This window comes from Pimephales promelas, chromosome 9, assembly GCF_988280905.1.
Source record: "Pimephales promelas chromosome 9, fPimPro1.hap1.1, whole genome shotgun sequence".
NCBI classification, from domain to species: domain Eukaryota; kingdom Metazoa; phylum Chordata; class Actinopteri; order Cypriniformes; family Leuciscidae; genus Pimephales; species Pimephales promelas.
The window spans coordinates 15,203,105-15,226,148 of NC_142777.1; the positions used below are offsets into that span (position 1 = coordinate 15,203,105).

The following is a 23,044-nucleotide window of genomic DNA, read 5'->3' on the forward strand; positions in this document are numbered from 1 at the left end:
ATTTAAAGCCACAATAATATTTTAGGATAATGTTTGACACTTTACATACCAATGTTATTAAACTTTAATGTTCCCCTGAAGGTGTTTGTTTCTTGAATAAAAAAGTTTTTTTTTTTCTTGTTTTTTTAAAGTGGTTAAATGATGAAGAGCTGTAAGATCCCAGTGTTAAACAGCAGAGGACGCCAGCAGCATCACGAATCACCACATCTAACATCAGGACGGTGATCAGTCAACAACATCACAGGCTCACAACAATAATCACAGTGTAATCCCGTCCTGTTCTTTTAATGTCATGCTGCCTGTGAAATGAAGTGCTTATCCACTTACACACCTCTGAAATAACCCACGCATGTAGCACTTCAAATCTCAATAATCTCACTGTCAATAAAGGTAATACCAGAGGAATGACAGTATGACACACATCAAGCACGCACGAGACTAGGTCAGAAAACACACCAGTCTAAACACTGCCCGTTCTCAATGAATAACGCAATGCCAAATTATAATTGAGTCACCGAATCCGAGAAGAAGAAAAAAAAACACATTGTCTAGTTGTTGGTGAGAAAATAAATGGCACAATTATGAAATATCTGTCAGGAGTGTAATTCCTCCCAGCTTTGTGGTTTCAGAGTCTCGTGGCAGGGTCCTTCACTTCAGAGAAGATGAATCAACAGTGAATCACTGAAGAGGAGGAGAGAGAGAGAGCGGGACTGGGGGAGGAGGAGAGGCCGGGGGACAGAACTTTCTCTCAGGCATGTGTATAAAATCACTTCAGTCAGTCACTCAGTCAGTTTCATCGACACTCACCTGGATATCAGAGCACGCGCCCGCGCGCGGTCACCCGACAGCTGTCAATCACTTCACGCGCTCACTTTCTGAGACTTTATTTAGGCTACTGTATTTATTAACTTTTTTTTATATTCACATTACAGATATTTTACATAGCCTATTTATCTTTATATAGCGCTCCAGGCACGCGCAGACTACTAAATCACCGGGCAGCGCACGAAAACAACAGAGTTCATTTTATTCAATCAAAAACTCCTTCAAAACCTCAAGAAGAATAAACGGATCAGAACGGAAATAGGGGATTCGTTCCAATTAAAATGCGTCGCTGGAAAGGTAAGTGATGAGCGACTTTTCACTGTTTATTTTGGTATTGACAATTATTATTATTATTATTATTATTATTATTATTATTATGAAATATAATTATTTAAATATAGGCCAATTGTTTGTTACTTTCGGAGCTTAAAGTCCACAATGTTTGTGTGTGTGTGTGCGTGTGTGTGTGTATGTTTGCTAAATTTGTTTGCAAGGTCGCCAGAAGGAGAAAATATAGTGAATGCATCTTTAGTTTGCTTGCGCATGTGATACACTTTTCTGTTCTAAAAACAATTTCAAAAGCTCTCAAAGATTGATTCCCTGAAAGTCTGCTTTTGAGAGGCCTTTGCCTTTACGCAATGCCATTCAATAGGCTACAGCAAAATAAGTGAATTTCGTTTTAAAAGTTAACGAAAGGTCTTTTATAGCTCGGAAATGGCTTTTCTTTTCGTGTAAAATAATCGATTAAATTGTTGCTCTAAAGCTCAGTTATTTTTATTTGCATTGCCTAAATCAGTGATACTCGAAGATGACGTGTAATAGCAATTTTCAGATTAAAACTAGACTTTAAACAAGAGTGTCGTGACACGATTAGCCTAAAGAAATTTGAGTTTATCCAGTTTGTTCTGAATTTCACAAAACATATTTAATGATAAAGAAAGTGAAGATGGATTAGGCTATAGAAATTACACGTGTAGGCCTAAAAAAGTTAAATTTTTAAGTAGCCTACAATCAACTTGGATGTTTAAGTCATTCCACTTAAATTACATCAAACTGACTTAAAAGATGAGTTGAATCTTTTATAACTTATAAAAAAGTTGAAAATTGCTAAACTTATTTTGATGAGTTAAAGCAATGTAAAATTTCATATCATTTTTACAGTGTTCAGATATTCTTTTGTTCTAATAATAAGTCAAGTGTATATATATATATATATATATATTATATCAAATCAACACTCAAATCAACAGGTTTGAGTGAGAGTTTGGGTTTAGGAATAACATCACCTCTATTGAGATATACTAGCATGTTTTTGAGCTTGATACTGATATTTTTGATATATATATATATATATATATATATATATATATATATATATATATAAGGTAGGTATTTTTATTAAAGAAAAGTTTTTCACACTACAATGACTTTTTATTATTAACTATCACAAAAAATATCAAGCTCAAAAACATGCTAGTATATCTCAATAGAGGTTATTCCTAAACCCAAACTCTCACTCAAACCTGTTGATTTCTGAAGATTTAAAGCATTTAAGAGCCTTTCAAATAGACTTCTTGAAATGTTTCCATAATTCTGTTCCCCACGAGCCAAACCTGAGACTAAGACTAATGCTTCTCCTCTTGTTCTCATGTGGTTCATAGGGCAAAAGCTCGCCTCTGTCTTGTTAACCGACACTGATATGAGAAAGTACATGATTCATGTTAGTCAGGGTCTAAACACACAAACCCACACACATACACACCACCTGTCTTCAGGGAGCCTGTGAAAAGGAGGAAGAGTGTGTGACGAAATGATGCGATTTACGCCTGAACAAAGCAGCAGAGCAGTCTGTCACGCTCTCACACACACACACACATTCTCTTTTTCTGTGTTACAGTTCAGTTTGTCCCACATGCACGCTTGCCCCAAATGCTTATACACATGCATCTATCACACACAGCCCAAACTGCCAAATACACTCAAACTCACACAGATGGTTTCAGAAAAAAAAAGAAGCCCCAAACCGTTAGCATGTCACAGCGCCCCATGCATTTGCATTTAAATCCACGCAAAGATGCAGACAAGACAGTGGGGTTTTGGGGAGGAGAGAGAGAGAGAGAGAAGCGAGGTAGAGGGATGAAGAGCTTCAGGAAGTTCAGGGCTTAAGGAGAAAGAGAGAGAGACGGAGTGATGGAGGAAAGGAAAGAGGGTTAACACAGCCCAGATTCCCTCTAAAAGAAAAAGGAGAGAGCGAGCGAGCACAGGGGAATGATATAAAAATGAGTTGGTCACGGTTTGAACAGTTACACATGCTGTTTACATTTTTCCCAAATTAACATGGCCCCTCGCTTCACCAAGCCCCTTTCTCTCTCCCACTTCTTTCTTTCTTTCCTTTTCTTTCTTTCTTCTAACTAATCTTTCTTTCTTTCATTCCATTTTTGATCTTCTAGATTTAACGTGCAGATAGTTCCTCTTCATTTAGTTATATTTATTTTCAAGAGCGGGTCGTTTTGGGCGACGTTAAATGAGAAACTTGAGTCAGAGAGATGGGGAAATGGTGATGAGGGGGGGGGGGGGGGGAGATAATTAAAAAAGCAAGGGAGAAAAAAGGAAAGGTAATTACAAAGTGCACCCGAATTGGACTGGAAAAAGAAAAAGCATGAGAGAAAAGATGTGAGGAACGTGAGGGTTTTATTGCCCATTCCTGCTTTGTTCTGAAGGTCCTTGTCAACGTTCGAGGCCAACTTCCATCAATTTAAATTTCAAACTAAGTCTCCTCGGGAGAGATCGAGGAGTTGTAGAGATCACGGAGAGCAAGTGTGTGAACGAGCGAGTGAAACCTGGTTTGATGTATCTAGAAACAATTGACGTCCATCATGCATAATGGATGCATTTATATTCTAACATCCTTCTGAGTGCCCTGCATGTTAGTTTATGTGTGTGTGTGTGTGTGTGTGTGTGTGTCTAGTCAGTGAAGGAATGCACGTTTGATTGAGTGCAGACTGCACATAAATCTCTAGTTTAACTGTACACAGACACACAACATGACCCTGACCCCTTTCACAAACACACACACACACCCGCTCATGAATATGAAAGACTGGCCTCTTTGTGCTGTGAACTGACCAGCCCATCATATGGCCAATATAACTTTATATGATGTGATAGAAGGGAACATGTTTTATGATATTGCACCATAACGCTGAATTCTTGGTATTGTTGACTGGAGCCTCCGAGACTCGTCTGTTTAGTGTTAACACAGAGGCAACAAATCAGTCAGAAGATGGAAGGCGAGAGGCTACGTGTGCATGTGTGTGAGACGGAGGGAAAGACAGTGCAACTGACTGATATACCGATTTGACATCATATCATTGCTGCCAGCTGTAGGCTCTCTACGCAAAGACACACACGCACACGCAGAGAGAGAGAGACTCTAATGAAAGCCGTGGTTATTCAATAAAGTCGCGGGGGATTTGTTTCTGGGGTTATGTAAATATGCCAGTGCTCTGTTTTAGAGCTGTTGTGCTTACATCCAAATAAGCAATAAGAGAGAACAACATTCTTCATGTGATTCTCGATTATATCTACTGTGCCATGAGAAAAACAGCAGTTCACGAATCAACAGAGGGTTAAATTGTTTGCTAAGAAACATCTCTATTCTATTGCTCAAATGTATATGGATAGAAATTAAATGCTGTGATGTCAAATTTTGACATCAGATTTGATGTTTCTTTTCAATCAGATTTACGATTTCTGCCTGGCGACAATCATCAATCATCAGCAATCCCACTTTGGAATTATGAATGTCATTATAATTACGTTATTAGTACTATACACTCTCAGAAAAGAAGGTACAAAAGCTGTCACCGGGCTTTACCTTTTCAAAAAGGTAACTTTTGTACATTATAGGTGTAAATATGTACATTTTAGGTGCGAATGTGTACATTTTAAGTGTTAATATGTACATTTTAGGTGTTAATATGTACACTTTAGGTGTTTAGGTATGTACATTTTAGGTTCTAATATGTACATTTTAGTTGTTAATATGTACATTTTAGGTGTAAATATGTACATTTTAGGTGCTAATATGTACATTTTAAGTGTTAATATGTACAAGGTGTTAATATGTATATTTTAGGTGTAAATATGTACATTTAAGGTACTAATATGTACATTTAAGGTACTAATATGTACATTTTAGGTGCTAATATGTGCATTTTAGGTGTTAATATGTACATTTTAGGTACTAATATGTACATTTTAGGTGTTTAGGTGTTAACATGTACATATTAAATACTAATATGTACATTTTAGGTGTAAATATGTACATTTTAGGTGTAAATATGTACATTTTAGCCTTTTTAGGTGTAAATATGTACATTTTAGGTGTAAATATGTACATTTCAGGTGTTAATATGTACATTTTAGGTGCTAATATGTACATTTTAGGTGTTAATATGTACATTTTAGGTGCTAATATGTACATTTTACACTCTAAAAATGCTGGGTTGTTTTAACCCAATTTTGGGTAAAATATGGACAAACCCAGCCATAGGGTTACATTTTTACATTATATTTTTAACCCAATTGGCTGGGTTCGTCCATATTTTACCCAAAATTGGGTTAAAACAACCCAGCATTTTTTAGAGTGTAGGTACTGATATGTACATTTTAGGTGTAAATATGTACATTTTAGGTACTAATATGTACATTTTACTTGTTAATATGTACATTTTAGGTGCTAATATGTACCACTAAGGTAAGAAAGTGTACCATTTGAAAAGGTACAGCCCCAATGACAGCTTTTGTACCTTTTTTTTCTGAGAGTGTATTAGTGCCTTTACTTTCACAGGAAAGAGAGAAAGCGAGATCTCTTCGATATCGAGATCTTCTCCAATTTTTTTCCAGAGAAACAGACCCTTGCAGAGTTTCAGAAGAGACCTCAAAAGTCTCTCGAAGTCAAGATACCAAAGTCTGCATTCAAAATTTTGAGATCTCAACATAAACTGAAATATTTTGTATCGAATTCGAATGCCAGACATTATTTTAAAGCTTTAATATTTTAAACTCTTAAAAACAAAGACTGCAAAATATGATGTGATTGGTTCACAAATAACCATACTTTTTGGAACCATCAAAGCCACAAAGAACCATTATATATATTGTACAATAACAAACGTCTATCACTGTTATTCCTTGGAAATATAAAACATTTGAGTCACTGTTAATGCTTTAAAAACATCGTAGAGAATTCCACTAAGTCTCTTGAGCTCCGAAAGAGAAACTTGGGGCAAATAAAATGTTCCTCACGGTACTCTTATCCAGTTATTTGTTGGAACAAAAGACAATTTTAATAAGAATAAGATGTCGGTCAGTGTTTATATGACTTTAATGGATGATGTTAGAGGATCTCTTCTCTTATACGTTACTATAACACACAGAATCGTGATGTTTTCAATAAGCCGATTATGTTGGATCAGAATTTTGGATCCATCTGAGATGCATTGCTGAAATCTTTCACTCCCGACTGCATCTTCCTGAAAGACTTTGACGATTATTGTGACCTTGGGTTGAGGAAAAGGTGTGTCAGGAGTGTGTGTGTGTGCGTTTCAGGTAGGGTTTTAGATGAGCGTTTCATGAGAAATCTTCCCTCTTGAAGGAGAATGAGTGAATTAGAGTCGAAAGAATGGGAGTGAGAAAAAAAGAGAGGAACGGAGTTAAAAAGAAAAACTGGCAGGGCTAATCGAGGTTAATAAGCTGTTGTTATTTTGGCCGGGGGCAAAAAAGAGATAAACCACTTTAAAGAAGGGGAGGAAACATAGGCGTGTGTGTGAGAAGCTAAAAACCTTGACAGGAGAATATTGAGGGGAAGGAGAGAGAAACAATGTGTGACAGCGAGACAAACGTGTGATCGTGATGAAGAGAGCCGGGAGAAGAAAGGATTGAGAAAAAAAATGGGGATGATGAGGGGTTCAAGAAGAGGAGACGAACAGAGATAAAAAGGAAAAGCAAAGGGGAGGAGGTGCACATATTTCACACCTGTTGAAAACACAATGCCTCAAACAAGTAATTACACATCTCTGCCATGTTCCTCTGAATGCTTAACACAAAAAAGAAAAAGAACAGAGACACTGGGTGAGATGTGTTTGGGCCGGATGACTCCCTGAGGCTCGCACACACACATAATAGGAGCACTGTGTGACCCTTTTCGAAGTCCGAGGTTCACTCTCATTTGCTGCCATTTTCCCAGCGTGATTTCTGAGGACACTGGTCTAAAAGGGTCCTCTAGATGGACACATTTACACACACTCACGCACCATACCGAATGTAACAAATGCACTGGTCTGTGTACAGGCATGTATATACACATAATCCAAAACAGAAACCTACAAACACACTCCAAAACAAAAACATGTCCCAGAGTAGAGGACCACACACACATTCACACCCCTGAGCTCAAACACACACACTCACAAAAGTACTGTGCTATTTGTCAAATGATAAAACTAGATAAATGGTTGACATTGTTGACTACATTTATTGACACTTAATTATTATTATTATTTTTTTTTTGTTGCAAAAAAATGGCTCAGAAAAGTTTGGTTGGCTCTGCAAGCATATATACTCATTTAGGGCTAGTTCACACAGAAATTTATTTTGGATGCCGTGTCATGCGAGAAATTTGGTGTATATTTGAACTGACTAGCGTAGCATACAATGGTCAAACGTGTCCATCTAGCACGTGTTTACATTGAAGAACAATAGAAAAGTAATGCAGTGAAATGAAAAAAATGCTAAATTCCTGATTGAACGTTAAGACGTTCTTTGAGAAACTGAAAATAGGTTCTCCTATGTGACATTTTTGCTAAAACAAAAAAACAAAACAAAAAAACCTTTTGGAATCTCTGTTATTTAATTGCAACTTGCTTTGAAGTTTAGTTATTTATGGGTTGACTTTAGGAAAAGGTTAAGTGATTGTGTTCAAAAATACGTTCATGTAAAAAGTGATCAGTTGTCTTAAAGGGATAGTTCACTTTGAAATTAATTTTTGATATGTTTTAGCTTACCTCAAGGGCATCCAAGATGTAGGTGTCTTTGTTTCCTCAGTAGTTTCAATTTTGATATTTTTAGGTCAAACCGTTCTTGTCTGTCGGTCATATAATGGAGGTCTATGGGGTCCACCTCAAAGAGCATGCACAGAGAAGTCCAGATTAAACATGATTTAATGACTCGTAAATGTAAGTATACATTGATGGCCTAAGACATGAAACGAGCGGTTTGTGTGAGAAAACGAACATCATTTATATCGTTTTTACCTCGTGTAACCACAGCCACAGAGCGCCTGTGCCCTCAGTTCACTTGGACGTGGCTGTGGTTATAAGAGGTAAAAACAATATAAATGATGTTTGTTTTCTCACACAAAACGCTTGTTTCATGTCTTAGGCCATCAATGTGTACTTACATTTACGAGTCATTAAATCACGTTTAATTTTGACTTCTCTGTGCATGCTTTTTGGTGGACCCCCTTAGCCTCCAGCTATGACTGATAGACATCAACTGTTTGACCTAAAAATATCAAAATTGAAAATACTGTGGAAACAAAGACACCTACATCTTGGATGCCCTTGAGGTAAGATCAAACATTAAAATTAATTAATTAAAAAATTAATTAATAAAAAATTAAATTACCTTAAATGATTAAGTAAATAAACTTAATGCATAATTGAAAAAAAAAATAAGTTGTGTGGAAATTGTCAAGTACAAAACTTAATTTTTTCAATTACGCATGAAGTTTCTCCACTGTTTTCAGTCAACTGATCACTTTTTACAGTGTATCATAAATAAATAATAAATAAATCTCATTAATGATAAATCAGAAACAGATAATTTCTTCCGTATTGTGACATCTGACTGAAATTAATTATAAAAAGAAATGTGGGTGGGGGCTCATAAGCATAGACATAATTATGTCTATGCTCATAAGATTGGGTTATGACATTTCGGTTAAAAATTACAAGGTCAAAAAAGAAAGGAAAAGAAAGAAAGAAAGAAAGAAAGAAAGAAAGAAAGAAAGAAAGAAAGAAAGAAAGAAAGAAAGAAAGAAAGAAAGAAAGAAAGAAAGAAAGAAAGAAAGAAAGAAAGAAAGAAAGAAAGAAAGAAAGAAAGAAAGAAAGAAAGAAAGAAAGAAAGAAAGAAAGAAAGAAAGAAAGAAAGAAAGAAAGAAAGAAAGAAAGAAAGAAAGAAAGAAAGAAAGAAAGAAAGAAAGAAAGAAAGTCAATCAATAAATCAATCAATCACATGCCAATAACATGGGTGAATTTTCATTTCATGCTGAATTTAATCCAATAAAATATTGCAGTAAGGGACATTTTAGCTGTAAAGATATATAAATACATATCGGTGTAATATCCTATATATGACATTTATCTCAACCTTTTATGGCCCGCTTCAGTCAGTATGAAGATAAATCCCTTTAATAATCCTGTGCAGAACTTCTCTCTCTCTTCAAACAAACTGTACCAGAGGCCAGTAGCAGAAGCAGTGCCAGACATATCCGCATGAAATTGTAATCTCTATAATCAAAGTATAACATAAAACTAACTGTTTAATTCTGAATACCTCAAAAGAATTACAGTTACAACCACTATATTACAAAAATGACGCACCCTAATCTCTGTGAACTCCAATATAAACCAAACATTTATTCAGAGCTGATTACAGACAGATTTTCTCTGCTTCATGTTATTCCTCAAACAAAATCACAGTTGAGAAATAACAAACTTATTACACTGTAAAAAATTATGTGATCAGTACGTTATGACAACATATGTTCTCACTCATCAAAATAATTTAAGCAATTTTCAGTTTCAACTCATCTTTTAGTCCTTTGAACTTAGAGCCTTAAACATCCAAGTTGATTCTACTAAAAAATTGAATGCAGCAACTTTTTTTTACAGTGCATTTTTACTAATTCACTGACAAGAACCAGATTGGACATTAAATTGGACAAGAGAATTGGTCATTTGTGCATTTTCACGGGACTTCAATCCCTGTTTTCGCTTCTTTGTATTCCAGTTGCTGAGGTTGCTGTACTGCTGTTTTTGGTGGGGTGTGTTCATGCGCTGGACCGCACACTCATGCTGTCCAATGAGAGGAGCTCGATAGAGAGAACATACGAGCTGACCAAATACCTGGACCACCAGCTGAAGGAGATCAGAGACACCTACGTGAGTCACAATCTGTGTGTGTGTGTGTTTTATCAGTGTGTGGCGATGAATGACGTTTTTGTTTATAGATGTTTTCCTGTGGATGCTCTCACTCTCTTTTTATCTATTTTGCCTCTTCTTGACTGTAGTTTTATAATTAGCTGTTTCTAGTATCTCGTAACTGACCTAACTTTTGCCAGCTAATGGTGTATAAAGATCCTTTTAAATGTTCTTTTGTTAACTTTATGTGTTTACTTGCTAATGAAACAGCTATTGAAACAGGAAGTTGGGTATGGGACACACCAGGGCATGTCCTTTTCGTATTACCTAGTCAATATCCTGTAGTTACTGTAACTTGAATATAGCATGAAATGAAAATGCACCCTATTTTCTAAATGTACTGTATATTATATTTCTTAATGTGAATAATGAATGCCTGTGTGTGTTTAATTTTCTTCCTGTAAAAATGACAGATTTCGGTAACGCTTCCTTTTACAGTCCCGTTACCCATGTAAATACTGTGTACTTATTTTTTGTAACTACAATTACTGGGTAATACCTAGTACTAACCCTGAACCCACCCCTGTTCCATGTACTTACCTTATATTTACCAGTACTTTCTAGGTAAGTACACTGTAAGTACACTATACTGTAAAAGGAAGCGTTACCCAGATTTCTCCCTGGTGAACTATAGGACTTCTCATTTCCTTTAGTCGATTAAACCCCTCCCTGCATGCTCATGTTCATCTGCCTCCACTTTTGAGTGCACAGAACCAATGCATAGAACCAAGTACACATAGAACCAAGATTTCTTTTCAATATCCTATTTTACTCAGATGTACGTCACAATACAGAACAAAAGATTAGTCACTACTTCCATTTCGCCGAAACTTTAAAGGGATAGTTCACCAAAATTATGAATATTCTGTCATTACTAACTCACCCTCATGTTGGTACAAAATATTTCGTCCTTCTGAGGAACATACTTTGAAGAATGTTGGAAACCAGACCACAAAGTAAAGAAAGTCGTAGAGGTTTGAAACAACATGAGGGTGAGTAAATGATGAGAGAATATAAATCTTTGGCCAACAAACATGCCAACTAAACAGCATTCCGTGACTTGCGACTAGTCAGAAGCAGATGGTGTTTAATATTTAAAGGGATAGTTCACCCAAAAATGAAAAATGTGTCATCATTTACACACCTTCAGGTTGTTCCAAACCTTTATTTCTTTGCTCTGTTGAACACAGAGTAAGATATTTTGAAGAATGTGGGAAACTTGACAGTTCTGAGGCACCATTGACTTCCATACTGTTTCCTACTATGGAAGTCAGTGCTGCCCTAAAGTGGCCTAGTAATAAACTTTCTTCAAAATATCTTCCTTTGTATTCAGCAGAACAAAGAAACTCATACAGGTTTGGAGCAACCTGCGGGTGAGTAAATGATGACAGAATCTTCTCACACTCTTAAAAATATAGGTCCCAAAATAGCAGAGCAACAGAAGATTATTTTGGGTTCCCTAAAGAACCTTTTAGTGATCAGATAATAATATTTCAATGATCTAAAGAACATGTCCACGATAAATAACTTTTTCTGCAATGGAAAGTGTTAAATGTCAATGCCAATGAAGTACCCTTTATTTTAAGGAGTGCAATTTTGATTTCATGGGGTCTTGAAGTGGCTAAAAGGACGTCTAAAACCTGACAGAATCAGTGTAATTGTTTCCTAAATATCTCTCCTCATCTCTGGTCCTCAGCTGTCGTACCTTGGGCCTCCATTCAGTGATCCCGGCTTCTCTCCTCCACGTCCCAACAGCTCCTCTCTGTCCGTGCCCAGTGCAGCTACACGCGTGGACTTGTGGCGCGGGCTGGAGAACGGTGCCCGTCTGGCACAGAACCAGCGGGCGTACAGCATTCTCCTGTGTGCCGTGAGGGAGCTGGCGCGCTCCACCCTGTGCCCGTACCTCCAGAGCTCTCTCCTGCACTTTTGCTCCGGCCTCAGCGGGTTACTCGGCTCAATATCCGGCCTGATGAACGCCCTGGGCTACACCAACCTGCCACCCTCCACAGGATACGCCACACCCGCCCAAGGATACGCCCCACCCATGTCGTCACAGTTTCAGGGCGTGAGCGAGAACAGCCCCGCCCCTCTACGGAGTTACGTGCCTCGAAACAAAGGCGCTCACACCGCCTCCGGTGTGAGAGAGGGAACGACTCGGGCGGACCTCAAGCGGGACAGAGAGAGGGAGAGTAGGAGGAGAGGGAGGAGGAAAGAAGGAGAAAGTTGGGTCGCCAAAGAGGAGGGAGAGAAGGAGGAAGGAATGGAGAGATGGGGGAAAAGGAGAAGACTGCTGAGCTTGGAAGAGGAGAAAATGATCAAACTGAACAACATGAACTACACAACTTTAAAAGTTGGAGACGGAGACAGAAAGCAGCCCCTACTCTTTTCCTCGCCATCCCTCCATCCTCGTCGATCTATCCGTTCCCTGCCGTCTCGTCACGCTGGTCTCTCTCCTCTCTCGCTCCTCTATCAGTACGGAGGGCCGGCCGCCGAGGTTCACGCTTTGCTGGCGGCCCCTGTGCTGTCATCACATCCCACTCCTAATGACTTCTCCCGGAAAGTTGAGGGATTTTGGGTCCTGCGGGAGCTGCAGAGCTGGCTGTGGAGATCCGCGAAAGACTTCACCAGACTGAAGAAACGGCTACGCGCTTGAGAGAGAACCTAGTGAGCTGCCTCGCTGCCCTTTCATAGACCAAAAAAAGGTTGTCTATTGTCAATAGTGTAGCGATGTATGAAGGACAAGTCACTTTCAGACCTAGTAGTTCTCATCAAACTCACATGACCAACTAGAACCTGTTGCGAAATTTGCAGCCAAGCAAAATTCCCAATTGCATGGATTCCTATTGAAATGACTGGATTTCACCCACAAAAATATGCCGAGCAGCAGTAAATGTGGCATACAGCACCTTAACAAGGATGACTGAAGCCTTATAAATTAATAATCCAACTGATTCCAACAGAGTTTGATGATAGCTTGTTGCTAAGCTAACAACATGACACTCCAATCAGAATAAAAAAAAAGCACAAAAGGCATACTGTACATTTTGGGTAAAATAGTCAGGCAGGCAGTTCCTGTGAATTTTTGATACTTTTCAACATTGAATGAAACATACATAGGTTTAACTAGGCTTTTAGCAGTGCATTCCGGGATTGTCTTATTTGCAATCGATAGATGCAATGCTGCCCCACTTTGGTCAAAACCAAATGTCGTCCATGTCAGGAGCTTGGATATGATGCCTGTGGAAGCAGCTCACTAGGTTTTGGAACAGAGCAGAAGTGTGTGTGAAACAGATTGATTCATGCTCTATGGATGGAGATCTAAGGACTTGGTCAGATGGTCACGCTTTGCACTAAATAACCAAACAGAAAAGAGCCGCCAGTACGTCACAGACAAAGGGAAGAGAGCGCTCATTGAGAGAGCGAGACGTGATTCAGCAGAAGGAAAGTGAATCATGTCTGGAGTCATGCAGTAGTGAAAGGGTCAATGGGCATACTGGAGGAAATGTGGCATAACTAAAGAGACAATGGAGATTTTTTGCTGCCTCACAAACTGAGTCAGTAATGCCTCATTGACACTGACTCGTCTTTTTCCAGACACACACAAATACACACCTACACATTTGGAAACAAATGCACAAATTTGATGCTCAGATGGTGTGTGTGTAGGAACAGAAAAGTGACCATGAAAGTTTAATTTTCGGGCATGGTACCATGGTAATAATGTTTTCTTGAAATGTACAATGATAACAAGCATGGTGATTTTTGTAGACACGTGCAGTACTGTGTAAATTCCATGGTACGTGAATGTGATAATTCATTACCATGGTATATATCAAAGTACCACAGTGTTACTATGTTTCTTGGCATGATACCATGATGATACTAAAGCCGCGTTTCCACCGCAGGAACTTTCCTCAGGAACTAGGTACTTTGAGGTGCTACTCTGTGTGTTTACACCACAGGAACCAGGGTCTAAAGGCGCTTTTCCACTGCATAGTACGGTACGGTTCGGCCCAGTACGCTTCGACTCGGCGCGGAACAGTTCGGCTCGCTTTGCGTTTCAACTGCAGTGGTACCCCTTCAAAGTGTGTGGGACTGATCGTTATTTGCGCGCGCCTCTACTGCCATGACATCATCTTAAAAGCGCCACATTTTCAAACCCACAACACAGGAACAATGGAGACTATCGAGGGGATGGTGTTCCTGATTCTCGGTATGTGGTTGTTTTTAACTGCTAGACGGAAAAATGTGTTTAAAATGAGGCTGATGGCAGCAAAACAAAAATACTGCTAAAAAAGTGTCTCGTGTCTCGTGTCGCAAATCCAATGACGCTAGTAGTGACGCTGGTAGTGACGATTCTGTCTGACCAATCAGTGATCTGCAGTGTTTCACGTCACATTTTAGTACCGGTACGGTACGCTTGGAACCTCAACAGACCAGGTACCATTTAAAGCGACCCGAAGCGAACCGTACTGTACCGTACCATGCAGTGGAAAAGCACCACAAGTGAGCCGTACCGAACCGAACCGTACCGTACTATGCAGTGGAAAAGCGTCATAAATGAAGTTCCGGGTAAAACAATGTCCTTTCTGGCGAGGTAGTACTTTTTCAGAGTTCGGGAACTTTCGGGGTGTGGCGCACGTTCGTCCCATCCATCTCACGGTCAATGTCCACGGTCAACGTCTACTTTTATATCTAGCATTACGAGCTGTCCGAATGCGCTTTGGGTGCTCGTCTCTTTTCTGCCGTTTTGTTAATTTCCTCGTTAGTAAACCAATCACACAAAAGCAGCACAGCTTGAATCTCCTCCATACAAAACTCAAAACGCACTCAAAATTCAAAGACTGGGAGGAGCAGTCGCACGCAGTTCAACGTCACTACGTAATCTTACCGGACCGGTACTTTCGTCAACGGTGTAAACGCAGTAAGCAAGCGGTCTGGGGCAAAAAAAGTTCCTATGAAAAAAGTTCCTGGTAATTGCGGTGGAAACTTAAGTTTTCTGGAAGTATACAATGGTAATACCATGGTATTTTTTAGGGAAATGTGAAGTACTTTGTAAATGCTATGGTGTGTGAATATAGCCGCGTTTCCACCACAGGAACTTTCCCCAGGAACTTTGGGGTGGTACTCGGTGTGTTTACACCACAGGAACCAGGGTCTAAATGAAGTTCCGGTTAAAAAATTTCCCCCCCAGAAAATCCCTGCTGGCGAGGTGGTACTTTTTCAGAGTTCAGGAACTTTCGGGGTGGGACTTGTGCGCTGAACAATGCTGATTGGTTCTTACCACGCTATTCTTTCTGCCCAATGGCGCGCGTTCATCCCATGCATCTCACGGTCAATGTCCGCTGATAAAAAAACGTCTACTTTTATATCTAGCATTACGAGCTTTCTGAATACGCTTTTGGTGCCCCGTCTCTTTTCTGCCGTTTTGTTAATTACCTCATTTGTAAACCAATCGCACACAAAAGCATCAAAGCTTGAATCTCCTCCATATAAAACTCAAAACAAACGCGCAGGCTAGGAAGAGCAGTCGCACGCAGTTTAACATAATTTTCCCGCCTCGAACCGATACTTTAGTACGTGGTGTAAACGCAGTAAGCAAGCTTTTTTTTTTCTGGGGAAAAAAAAGTTCCTGGGACAAATAGTTCCTGGTAATTGCGGTGGAAACGTGGCTTAAGGCAGTCATTCAGTACCACAGTATTCCCATTTAAAAAAAGATAACAGTATCCTTGAAGTTTCATTGGGGTATTAGAGAAATACCAGAGTATGTAAAAATATATGACATTTACATGATACTCCAGTGATACAAAAAAGCACAAAAAATTACCATAATGTGACATATATTTTTGTGGAGAACATGGTATTCTTGGTGTACCATGTAAATACCCTGGTGCAGGAATTTCAGTACCACATCAGAGTACCATGGTATTTGATTTTTAACATAGTTTCATGGCAAAAGGTCAGTACCATGGTATGTTTTTGACTAGGCACACCATGGAACTCTTTGAAATAGGATTTAATATAAATACCATTGTATATAAATATGATAGTCATACGGTCCCGTAATATACTATAGTATTACCATTCTTTTACCATGTTACCACCACAGAGCTTTTTTTAAATAGATAAGGGATTCTACAAACATGAAAATGAGTTCTAATGCAGATGAGAGGGTGTATACATATGAGTGTTTGTGTATGTACATTGATTTCTGTATGTGTGTATATGTCTGTTATATTTATTTAATACTATTTATTTCTCTGGGGTATGACATTATGTCACATGTTTTTTTTTTGTTTTTTTTTTTCAGAGTACAAAAGAACTTTACTGACTACACTTTGGGTGTGTGTGTGTGTGTGTGTACTGTTACCCCTTGAGGAAAAACCAGAGGGACTGGGAGGATAGCAAGTTTTATTCGTCTGTCTGAGCAAAATTTATGACCACTCCATTCTTTCATGTAATCCCACATCCTCTCATCCCTCTCTTCCCCTCTATCTCTCTCTCACGCCTCTCCTCTTCCCTAGCGCTCACCTACTGACACACACACACACATACACACACACTTATTTCACTATCTAAATGGGAACACTGCCTAGACTTCTATTGTTTTTATGTTAGAAAGGCCCACATCATATTAAGTGACTATGTAGTAAGATTTAAATTAATAATTTGAAACAGTGCACTTATTGTGTACATACATATTTTAAAAAAATAGCCTATGTCAATTTCTTTAATTACACTGTTGGGTAACACTTTGTTTTACACATTACTTTGTGTACTTACTAACAGTAAATGATGCATAATTACAAGTAACTTACACTAAACCAAACCCTAACCATACTCTATAACTCTAATAGTAAGTTGTTAATTAATATTACTCAGTACTTACAATTTAACAACGTCACCTTAATATAAAGTGTAACCCATTGTTGATCTTCCATTACACTAACCCACCCTTGAACGTCCCCATACCAACAATCTGTCCCTAATCTTAACGGTCTCAGAGTTCAAGAGCAGCATAATTGTTTTGCAATGTGAACACAATAAGTATTGTACAGTCAAACAGTTATTATTTTTCATAATGGATAATTAATGTAAGTAATTTTTACAAGGATGTCCCCATGGGAGGTTTTAATCATGTTTAGCTCATTTCTGGGTACAAATATGTCCCCAAACATGAAAGTACAGACACACGTAGTGTACATACACAAGATAAAAACAAAATGTCACATGTCATACTGACTTATGGCACAAACATCACAGTAAAACATAATCAAATGAACGAAAGTTCAGGCACTTGATGTTTATTTTCCTCGGGCTATGTTTGGGGTAAAATTAAAGGATCAATGATAATTTGTGTTTACCTCTGAGCAACACACCTGCACTGGAGTTATCACGGCACCACCACACCCACACACACACACACACACACACACACACACACACACACACACACACACACAGGGGTGTGACGTTCTTTTATGTGCAATTATCACAAATTACGGGAAAACATGAGTGTGGTGAGGGGGAACACCTTCTCTCTCACATAGGCTACACACACACACACACACATGGCCGACGACTCAGCGAAATGCGTAATGCAGAGTCCAGTCGGCTTCGGCCCCTAAATGGATGACCACACATCGACAACAAAGGCCGCATTGTGCGCCTGTGTGTGTGTGTGTGTGTGTGTGTGTGTGTGTGTGTGTGTGTGTGTCATCACGTGTCGCTTCACTGAATCAGCGCGAGAGACTGTTTATGCATGTGCGCGACTGAACTTTTCATTTGTTTTACTTTTTAAAGGCCCATTCTCTCATCTCGTGCCATCACCGCGTCTGCCTCTATCGTTCAGCCATATGTGGAGCAAGTCTCCACTGCCAATCACGCATTAAATCACTCGCCTGTCATCAGGTCGTCAGCAGCAGCCTATTTAGTCCATCTTTATTGCTCCCTCCATTCCCATTCTGTCTTTTCGCCTTCTTCCGCAGCTCGTCGTCAGTTTTTCTTTCCCATCCTCGTCCAGAACCCCCCCCCCCTCTCTCTCTCTCTCTCTCTCTCTCTCTCTCTCTCTCTCTGTCGATCACCTGCAGCACATAAAAATTCCTTTTTTCTCTCTCCAGAGGATTGCGCCGCTGCCTAGGGAGTTTCTACATTCCTGTTTCTCTCTCTCTTTCCGTCTGACTTTGCCTCCTCCTCGATCCTATTATTTTTTTCTCTTGCCGTTCGCTTTGTCTTTCCCTCTCTCACCTGTGGCCCAGCCCTTCCTGTTACCTCACGGCACCCACCACCTGCCGCGCCCCCGCCCGCGCCGTGCCGCGCCACGCCGCGCTTCTTTTGGCTGCAGGGCTGGGCTGACTCTCCCAAAACGCTCGGTGCGGGGGAAACCTAGGGCACAGGTTGACGGATTTATTACCTAATCAATTGATCCTCCCAGATAAGAGTCGGTAACCACAAGTTCATTTATGTATGAGAATGATGACTGAGCCCTCGAGGAAAAACTGACTTTAATGTACCGTGGCGTGTTTTAGTGTTATTCAACATGCTTTCAGAAAAGATTATGGATGATTGTTTTGGATTGCCTACAGAGAGTTTGGTGTAGGCCTACGTGTGTGAATGAGGTTGAATGAGTCAAGTGTGTATAAAGTTCCACCTGTGAGCTGCTTATATCTACCGCCTACATATAATGACACTCTGATTTGAAATGCTTTACGTACAAAAATAGTGCCCCTCCAAGAAAGTCTATAATACCTGGAGAATGCATAACGCATTCTCTCACTCAATCAGTCAATTTTATGCTCTCCAGAAACTGAAAGAAAAAGAACCAGGCACTGGTAAAACCTCATGAATTTTACTCTGAAATATTAGCCACACAAACGTCTGGGGTCAGCCATTTTCTTTATGTTTTTAAAAGAAGTAGGCCTATAGCTTGTGCATGTTGTAAATATCTATTAACCATTTCATGGCTATAGATCATAGTCTAGATGGGATGTACCCAAAAAGTGAAAGTGAGGAGCATGGGTACAAGTCAGGAAGTGGCCTATTTTACATGTTTCAAGGGTGCTGAGTCCAAAAAAAAAAAAAAAAAAAAAAAAAAGGTTCCCAAGCGAAATTTTGAGTTTTTTACCTTAAATTGCATGTCAAAATGGCCACCAAATTGCTCAGACTTTGGACTATTTTCCCATAGTTTCTTTCTAAGTAGGCAATCAAAATGAGAATAGTCAAGGGTCAGAGCAATATATTCAGGCTCACTGCCTTTTTTATGTATCTATATTTGCAAAATATCAACTTTTAAGACACTAGGGGAATAGGGTAAAATTTTTGAATAATAGATATCACCATGAAATTTGCATAATTAAACATACAAATTTCAAAAACTTATAATACATTTTTTTTATAATTATACTTGTGTAAGTGATCAACTGAGGAAGTTTCACGGTGATATCTATTATTCAAAATATTACCCTATTCACCTAGTGTCTCGCCTTAAAAGTTGGTATTTTGCAAATATTTACGATTTTTTTATATATTATTATAACGATTATTATAACGATTTTTTTTTTCAGCAAACTCAGCTCAGCACTCTTGAAATATGTAAGGTAGGCCGGTTCCCGACTTGTCCCCTAAATGCTCCTCACTTCTTATAGAAGGCCATTTTTCTGAAATCAGTCTAGTCTATAATGCTAACCAGCCAATCTCTTCCCCGCTTCTGAATATCCCTACATCTCTACAATATTAGTAGATAAAAAAAAACGTAAGCAAAATACACTGTGAAACCAAATAAGTCAAGTTAATTCATTTAAAGGGATCGTTCACCCAAAACCGAAGAATCTGTCATATTTACTCACTCTCAAGTTGTAACAAACCTGTATTTCTTTGTTCTTCTGAATACAAAAGATATTTAGAGGAATGTTGGTAACCAAACAGTTGATGGTCCCTACTGACTTCCACAGTATTAGTAGCCTATCCCCTTAGACTTTCATTTTCATTTGTGGCAGTTTGCCCATTTGCGGCTTGCTAAAGAGATAATCAAAATTGACATGTGGCTTTAACAACCGCATGCATTTACACTATTCCAGTTACGCCTGGAATGCGTCTCAGACTATTTTCTGAAGTGATTAGAGGGATCTGATTCCAAAAGCGTTTCAGAGGGTATTTACACCTGGCCTTTTCCCGATTGGATAGCTATCGATCAGGGAGAACGACTGTAAAAAAAAAATATTTTTGGTTTAACTTAATAAATGAAGTAACCTGGTTGCCTTAAAACTTTAAGCTCATTGAAATGGAAAAATTGAGTTAACACAATGAAGGAGATTGATTTAATCATCAGAAACTCTAAATATTATGTTATCTGAACTACATAAATTATTTAAGTTGATTTGACAAAAGAAAAAATGTTGTGATTACAAATCATGACAATATTTTTGCGTAAACAGGCCCTTTGAAGAACACATGCAATGGTGTCTTAGATTTTTGCTAAATATTATCTGGCTACCTTTTGAAATCTGTTGCACACCTGTTTCTTTAAAATGCTTCTAGATACTTCACTAGGTTTGGAAAAAAAAGTTCTGAGTGAAGAAAAACTGGCTGATAGAAGTAGTTCACTAGCCAATGGTTTGGTTTAAAATGCATGTTGGCAGTTTCTCAGATGAAAAATTGGGTTAGCATGTGTTTGAGTGTGTGTGAGAAACAGAAAGAGAGAGAGAGAGAGAGACATAGGTGATTGTATCAAGCTCTACCAGAGAGGATGAACTCAACTGTAATGTGAAAGACACACAAAGTTTGATGAACACACAGACGTTTGTCTGTGAGCGTGTGAGTGAGTGAGAGGTAAATAAAAAGCTTTTAGTGTCAGAGATGGAAGGACAAAGATTACAGTCACAAAACCTCCCACACTGTCTTACCAACATGGCACACTCATATCCTATCTGATTTGTCTCCACACACACACTGGGCCTATTTTTGGAGGCTTTTAAAAGTTCCAAGAATCTTCAACATAAACTAATGAACTGTAACAGTTCCTTAAGATCCGGATGAGCATGTAATGTTCTTCCATTCCGTTCTGCTTCTCCTCTGTCTCTTTCATTTCGATCTGTTGTATCTCCGTGAACCAAACACAAGCTGACAGGTGAAGAATGGCTTTCTCACGCTGAGGTCTCGCGGAGGATTTCGTGAACGCTGCGCACGCCCTCGAGGGATTCCACTTTTACAGCAGTTAAATTAGATTGGCTAAGTGCCACGATATGAACATCTAGGAGCTCAGTGAGTAAGAGGAAAGAAATTCTTGTCTATTTTTGTTCAAAGGTACAATATAATAAAATGAAAGGTTCTTGATCAAAAAAATATTGTTGGTTTAACTTAAAAAATGAAGTAACCTGGTTGCCTTAAAAGTTTAAGTTCATTGAAATGGAAAAATTGAGGGTTAGTTCACCCAAAAATGAAAATTCTGTCAGTATTTACTCAGCCTCATGTTGTTCCAACCCCGTAAGACCTTCGTTCATCTTCAAAACACAAATTAAGATATTTTTGATGAAATCTGAGAGCTAGATCACTCCTCCATACTAGTCCATAGGCTTCGGGAGGTATTGAAATTTGCCGGCCTCGAAAAGTTATTAAAGACATCGTTAAAATAGTCCAAGTGACTTCAGTGGCTCAATCTTAACTTTATCAAGCGACGAGAACACTTTTAGTGCGAAAAAACAACAACAAAAATATCAACTTTATTTCAACTATTCATTTACTTCTCTATGGTCCTCTAGTCAGGTTACTAGTTTAATAGCGTAAGCTTCTGTTATTGTACGTCACGCATCTCACACATGACCAGCGTCGGCCAATAGTGAGCCTACGTGTGACGTAGCTTTACGCTATCACACTGCGTTCGTTAACTGACTACAGGCGCACAGAGAAGGAAGTGAATAGTTGAAATAAAGTCGTTATTTTTGTTTGTTTTTGCGCATAAAAAGTGTTCTCGTTGCTTGATAAAGTTAAGATTGAGCCACTGAAGTCACTTGGACTATTTTAACGATGTCTTTAATAACTTTTGAGGCCGGCAAGTTTCAATTCCTCAAGAAGCCTATGACTAGTAGGAGTGATCCAGCTCTCAGATTTCATCAAAAATATCTTAATTTGTGTTTTGAAGATGAACGAAGGTCTTACGGGATTGGAACAACATGAAGGTGAGTAAATACTGACAGAATTTTCATTTTTGGGTGAACTAACCCTTTAATACAATGAAGGAGATTGATTTAATCATCAGAAACTCAAAATATTATGTTATCTGAACTACATAAATTATTTAAGTTGATTTGACAAAAGAAAAAAATGTTGTGATTACAAATCAATCCATTTGGTCGATCGGATATCCAGTGGATGATGCTAAGGTGTAAACTGAAATGTTTTGAACTTTCAATCACTTCCAGAGGTAGTTGAAAATGCTAATTTTATAGTATTTTCCTAGTATGTTTACGGTACTTTGTGTACTCGTTCGTCGTCGTTGTTTGGAAAAGAGTAGCGTCAAAATTCTCCAGAACATCTCATTTTGTTTTCCACGGAATAAGGAAGTTTCAGTGGGGAAATTCCATTTTGTTTTATTTATTAATCAAATCTTCTGTAAGATCTTCATTTATTAAGTGCCTTTGTTATTTCTGAATAGATGAAACACACGCGACCAAAGTTAGAATTTACCGAGGATCATCTTGCCAAACGCTTTCCATTGTATTTGACCACTGAATCCAGTGAAGTCTAAGGAGTGTGTTTACGTTCCATTCATTGAGAACTGTCAAGGTGGAAACATGTTGAAAAGATCCTCCTTTAAACGCTTGAGCAATACTACAATCACACACCTGTTTTTGAAGGGAACTACACATGCACATGAACGCACACCCATAGGGAAAGTTTGGGGAAGCGATTCAGGGAGAAATTACAGACATGTGTGGACTCTGAAGGTAGAAGTCAGT

At 38.7% G+C, this 23,044-nt stretch overlaps 1 protein-coding gene across 1 annotated transcript; it reads left to right on the forward strand.

The window, feature by feature from the left end:
• The first annotated feature begins 802 nt into the window (after positions 1–802).
• clcf1 (cardiotrophin like cytokine factor 1) lies at positions 803–16,407 on the forward strand. The gene is made up of 3 exons (XM_039648676.2): positions 803–1,122; positions 9,901–10,052; positions 11,788–16,407. Exons 1-3 carry the CDS (start codon positions 1,107–1,109, stop codon positions 12,742–12,744), a joined length of 1,125 nt encoding a protein of 374 aa, XP_039504610.2. The 5' UTR covers positions 803–1,106; the 3' UTR covers positions 12,745–16,407.
• The last annotated feature ends 6,637 nt before the right edge of the window (positions 16,408–23,044 follow it).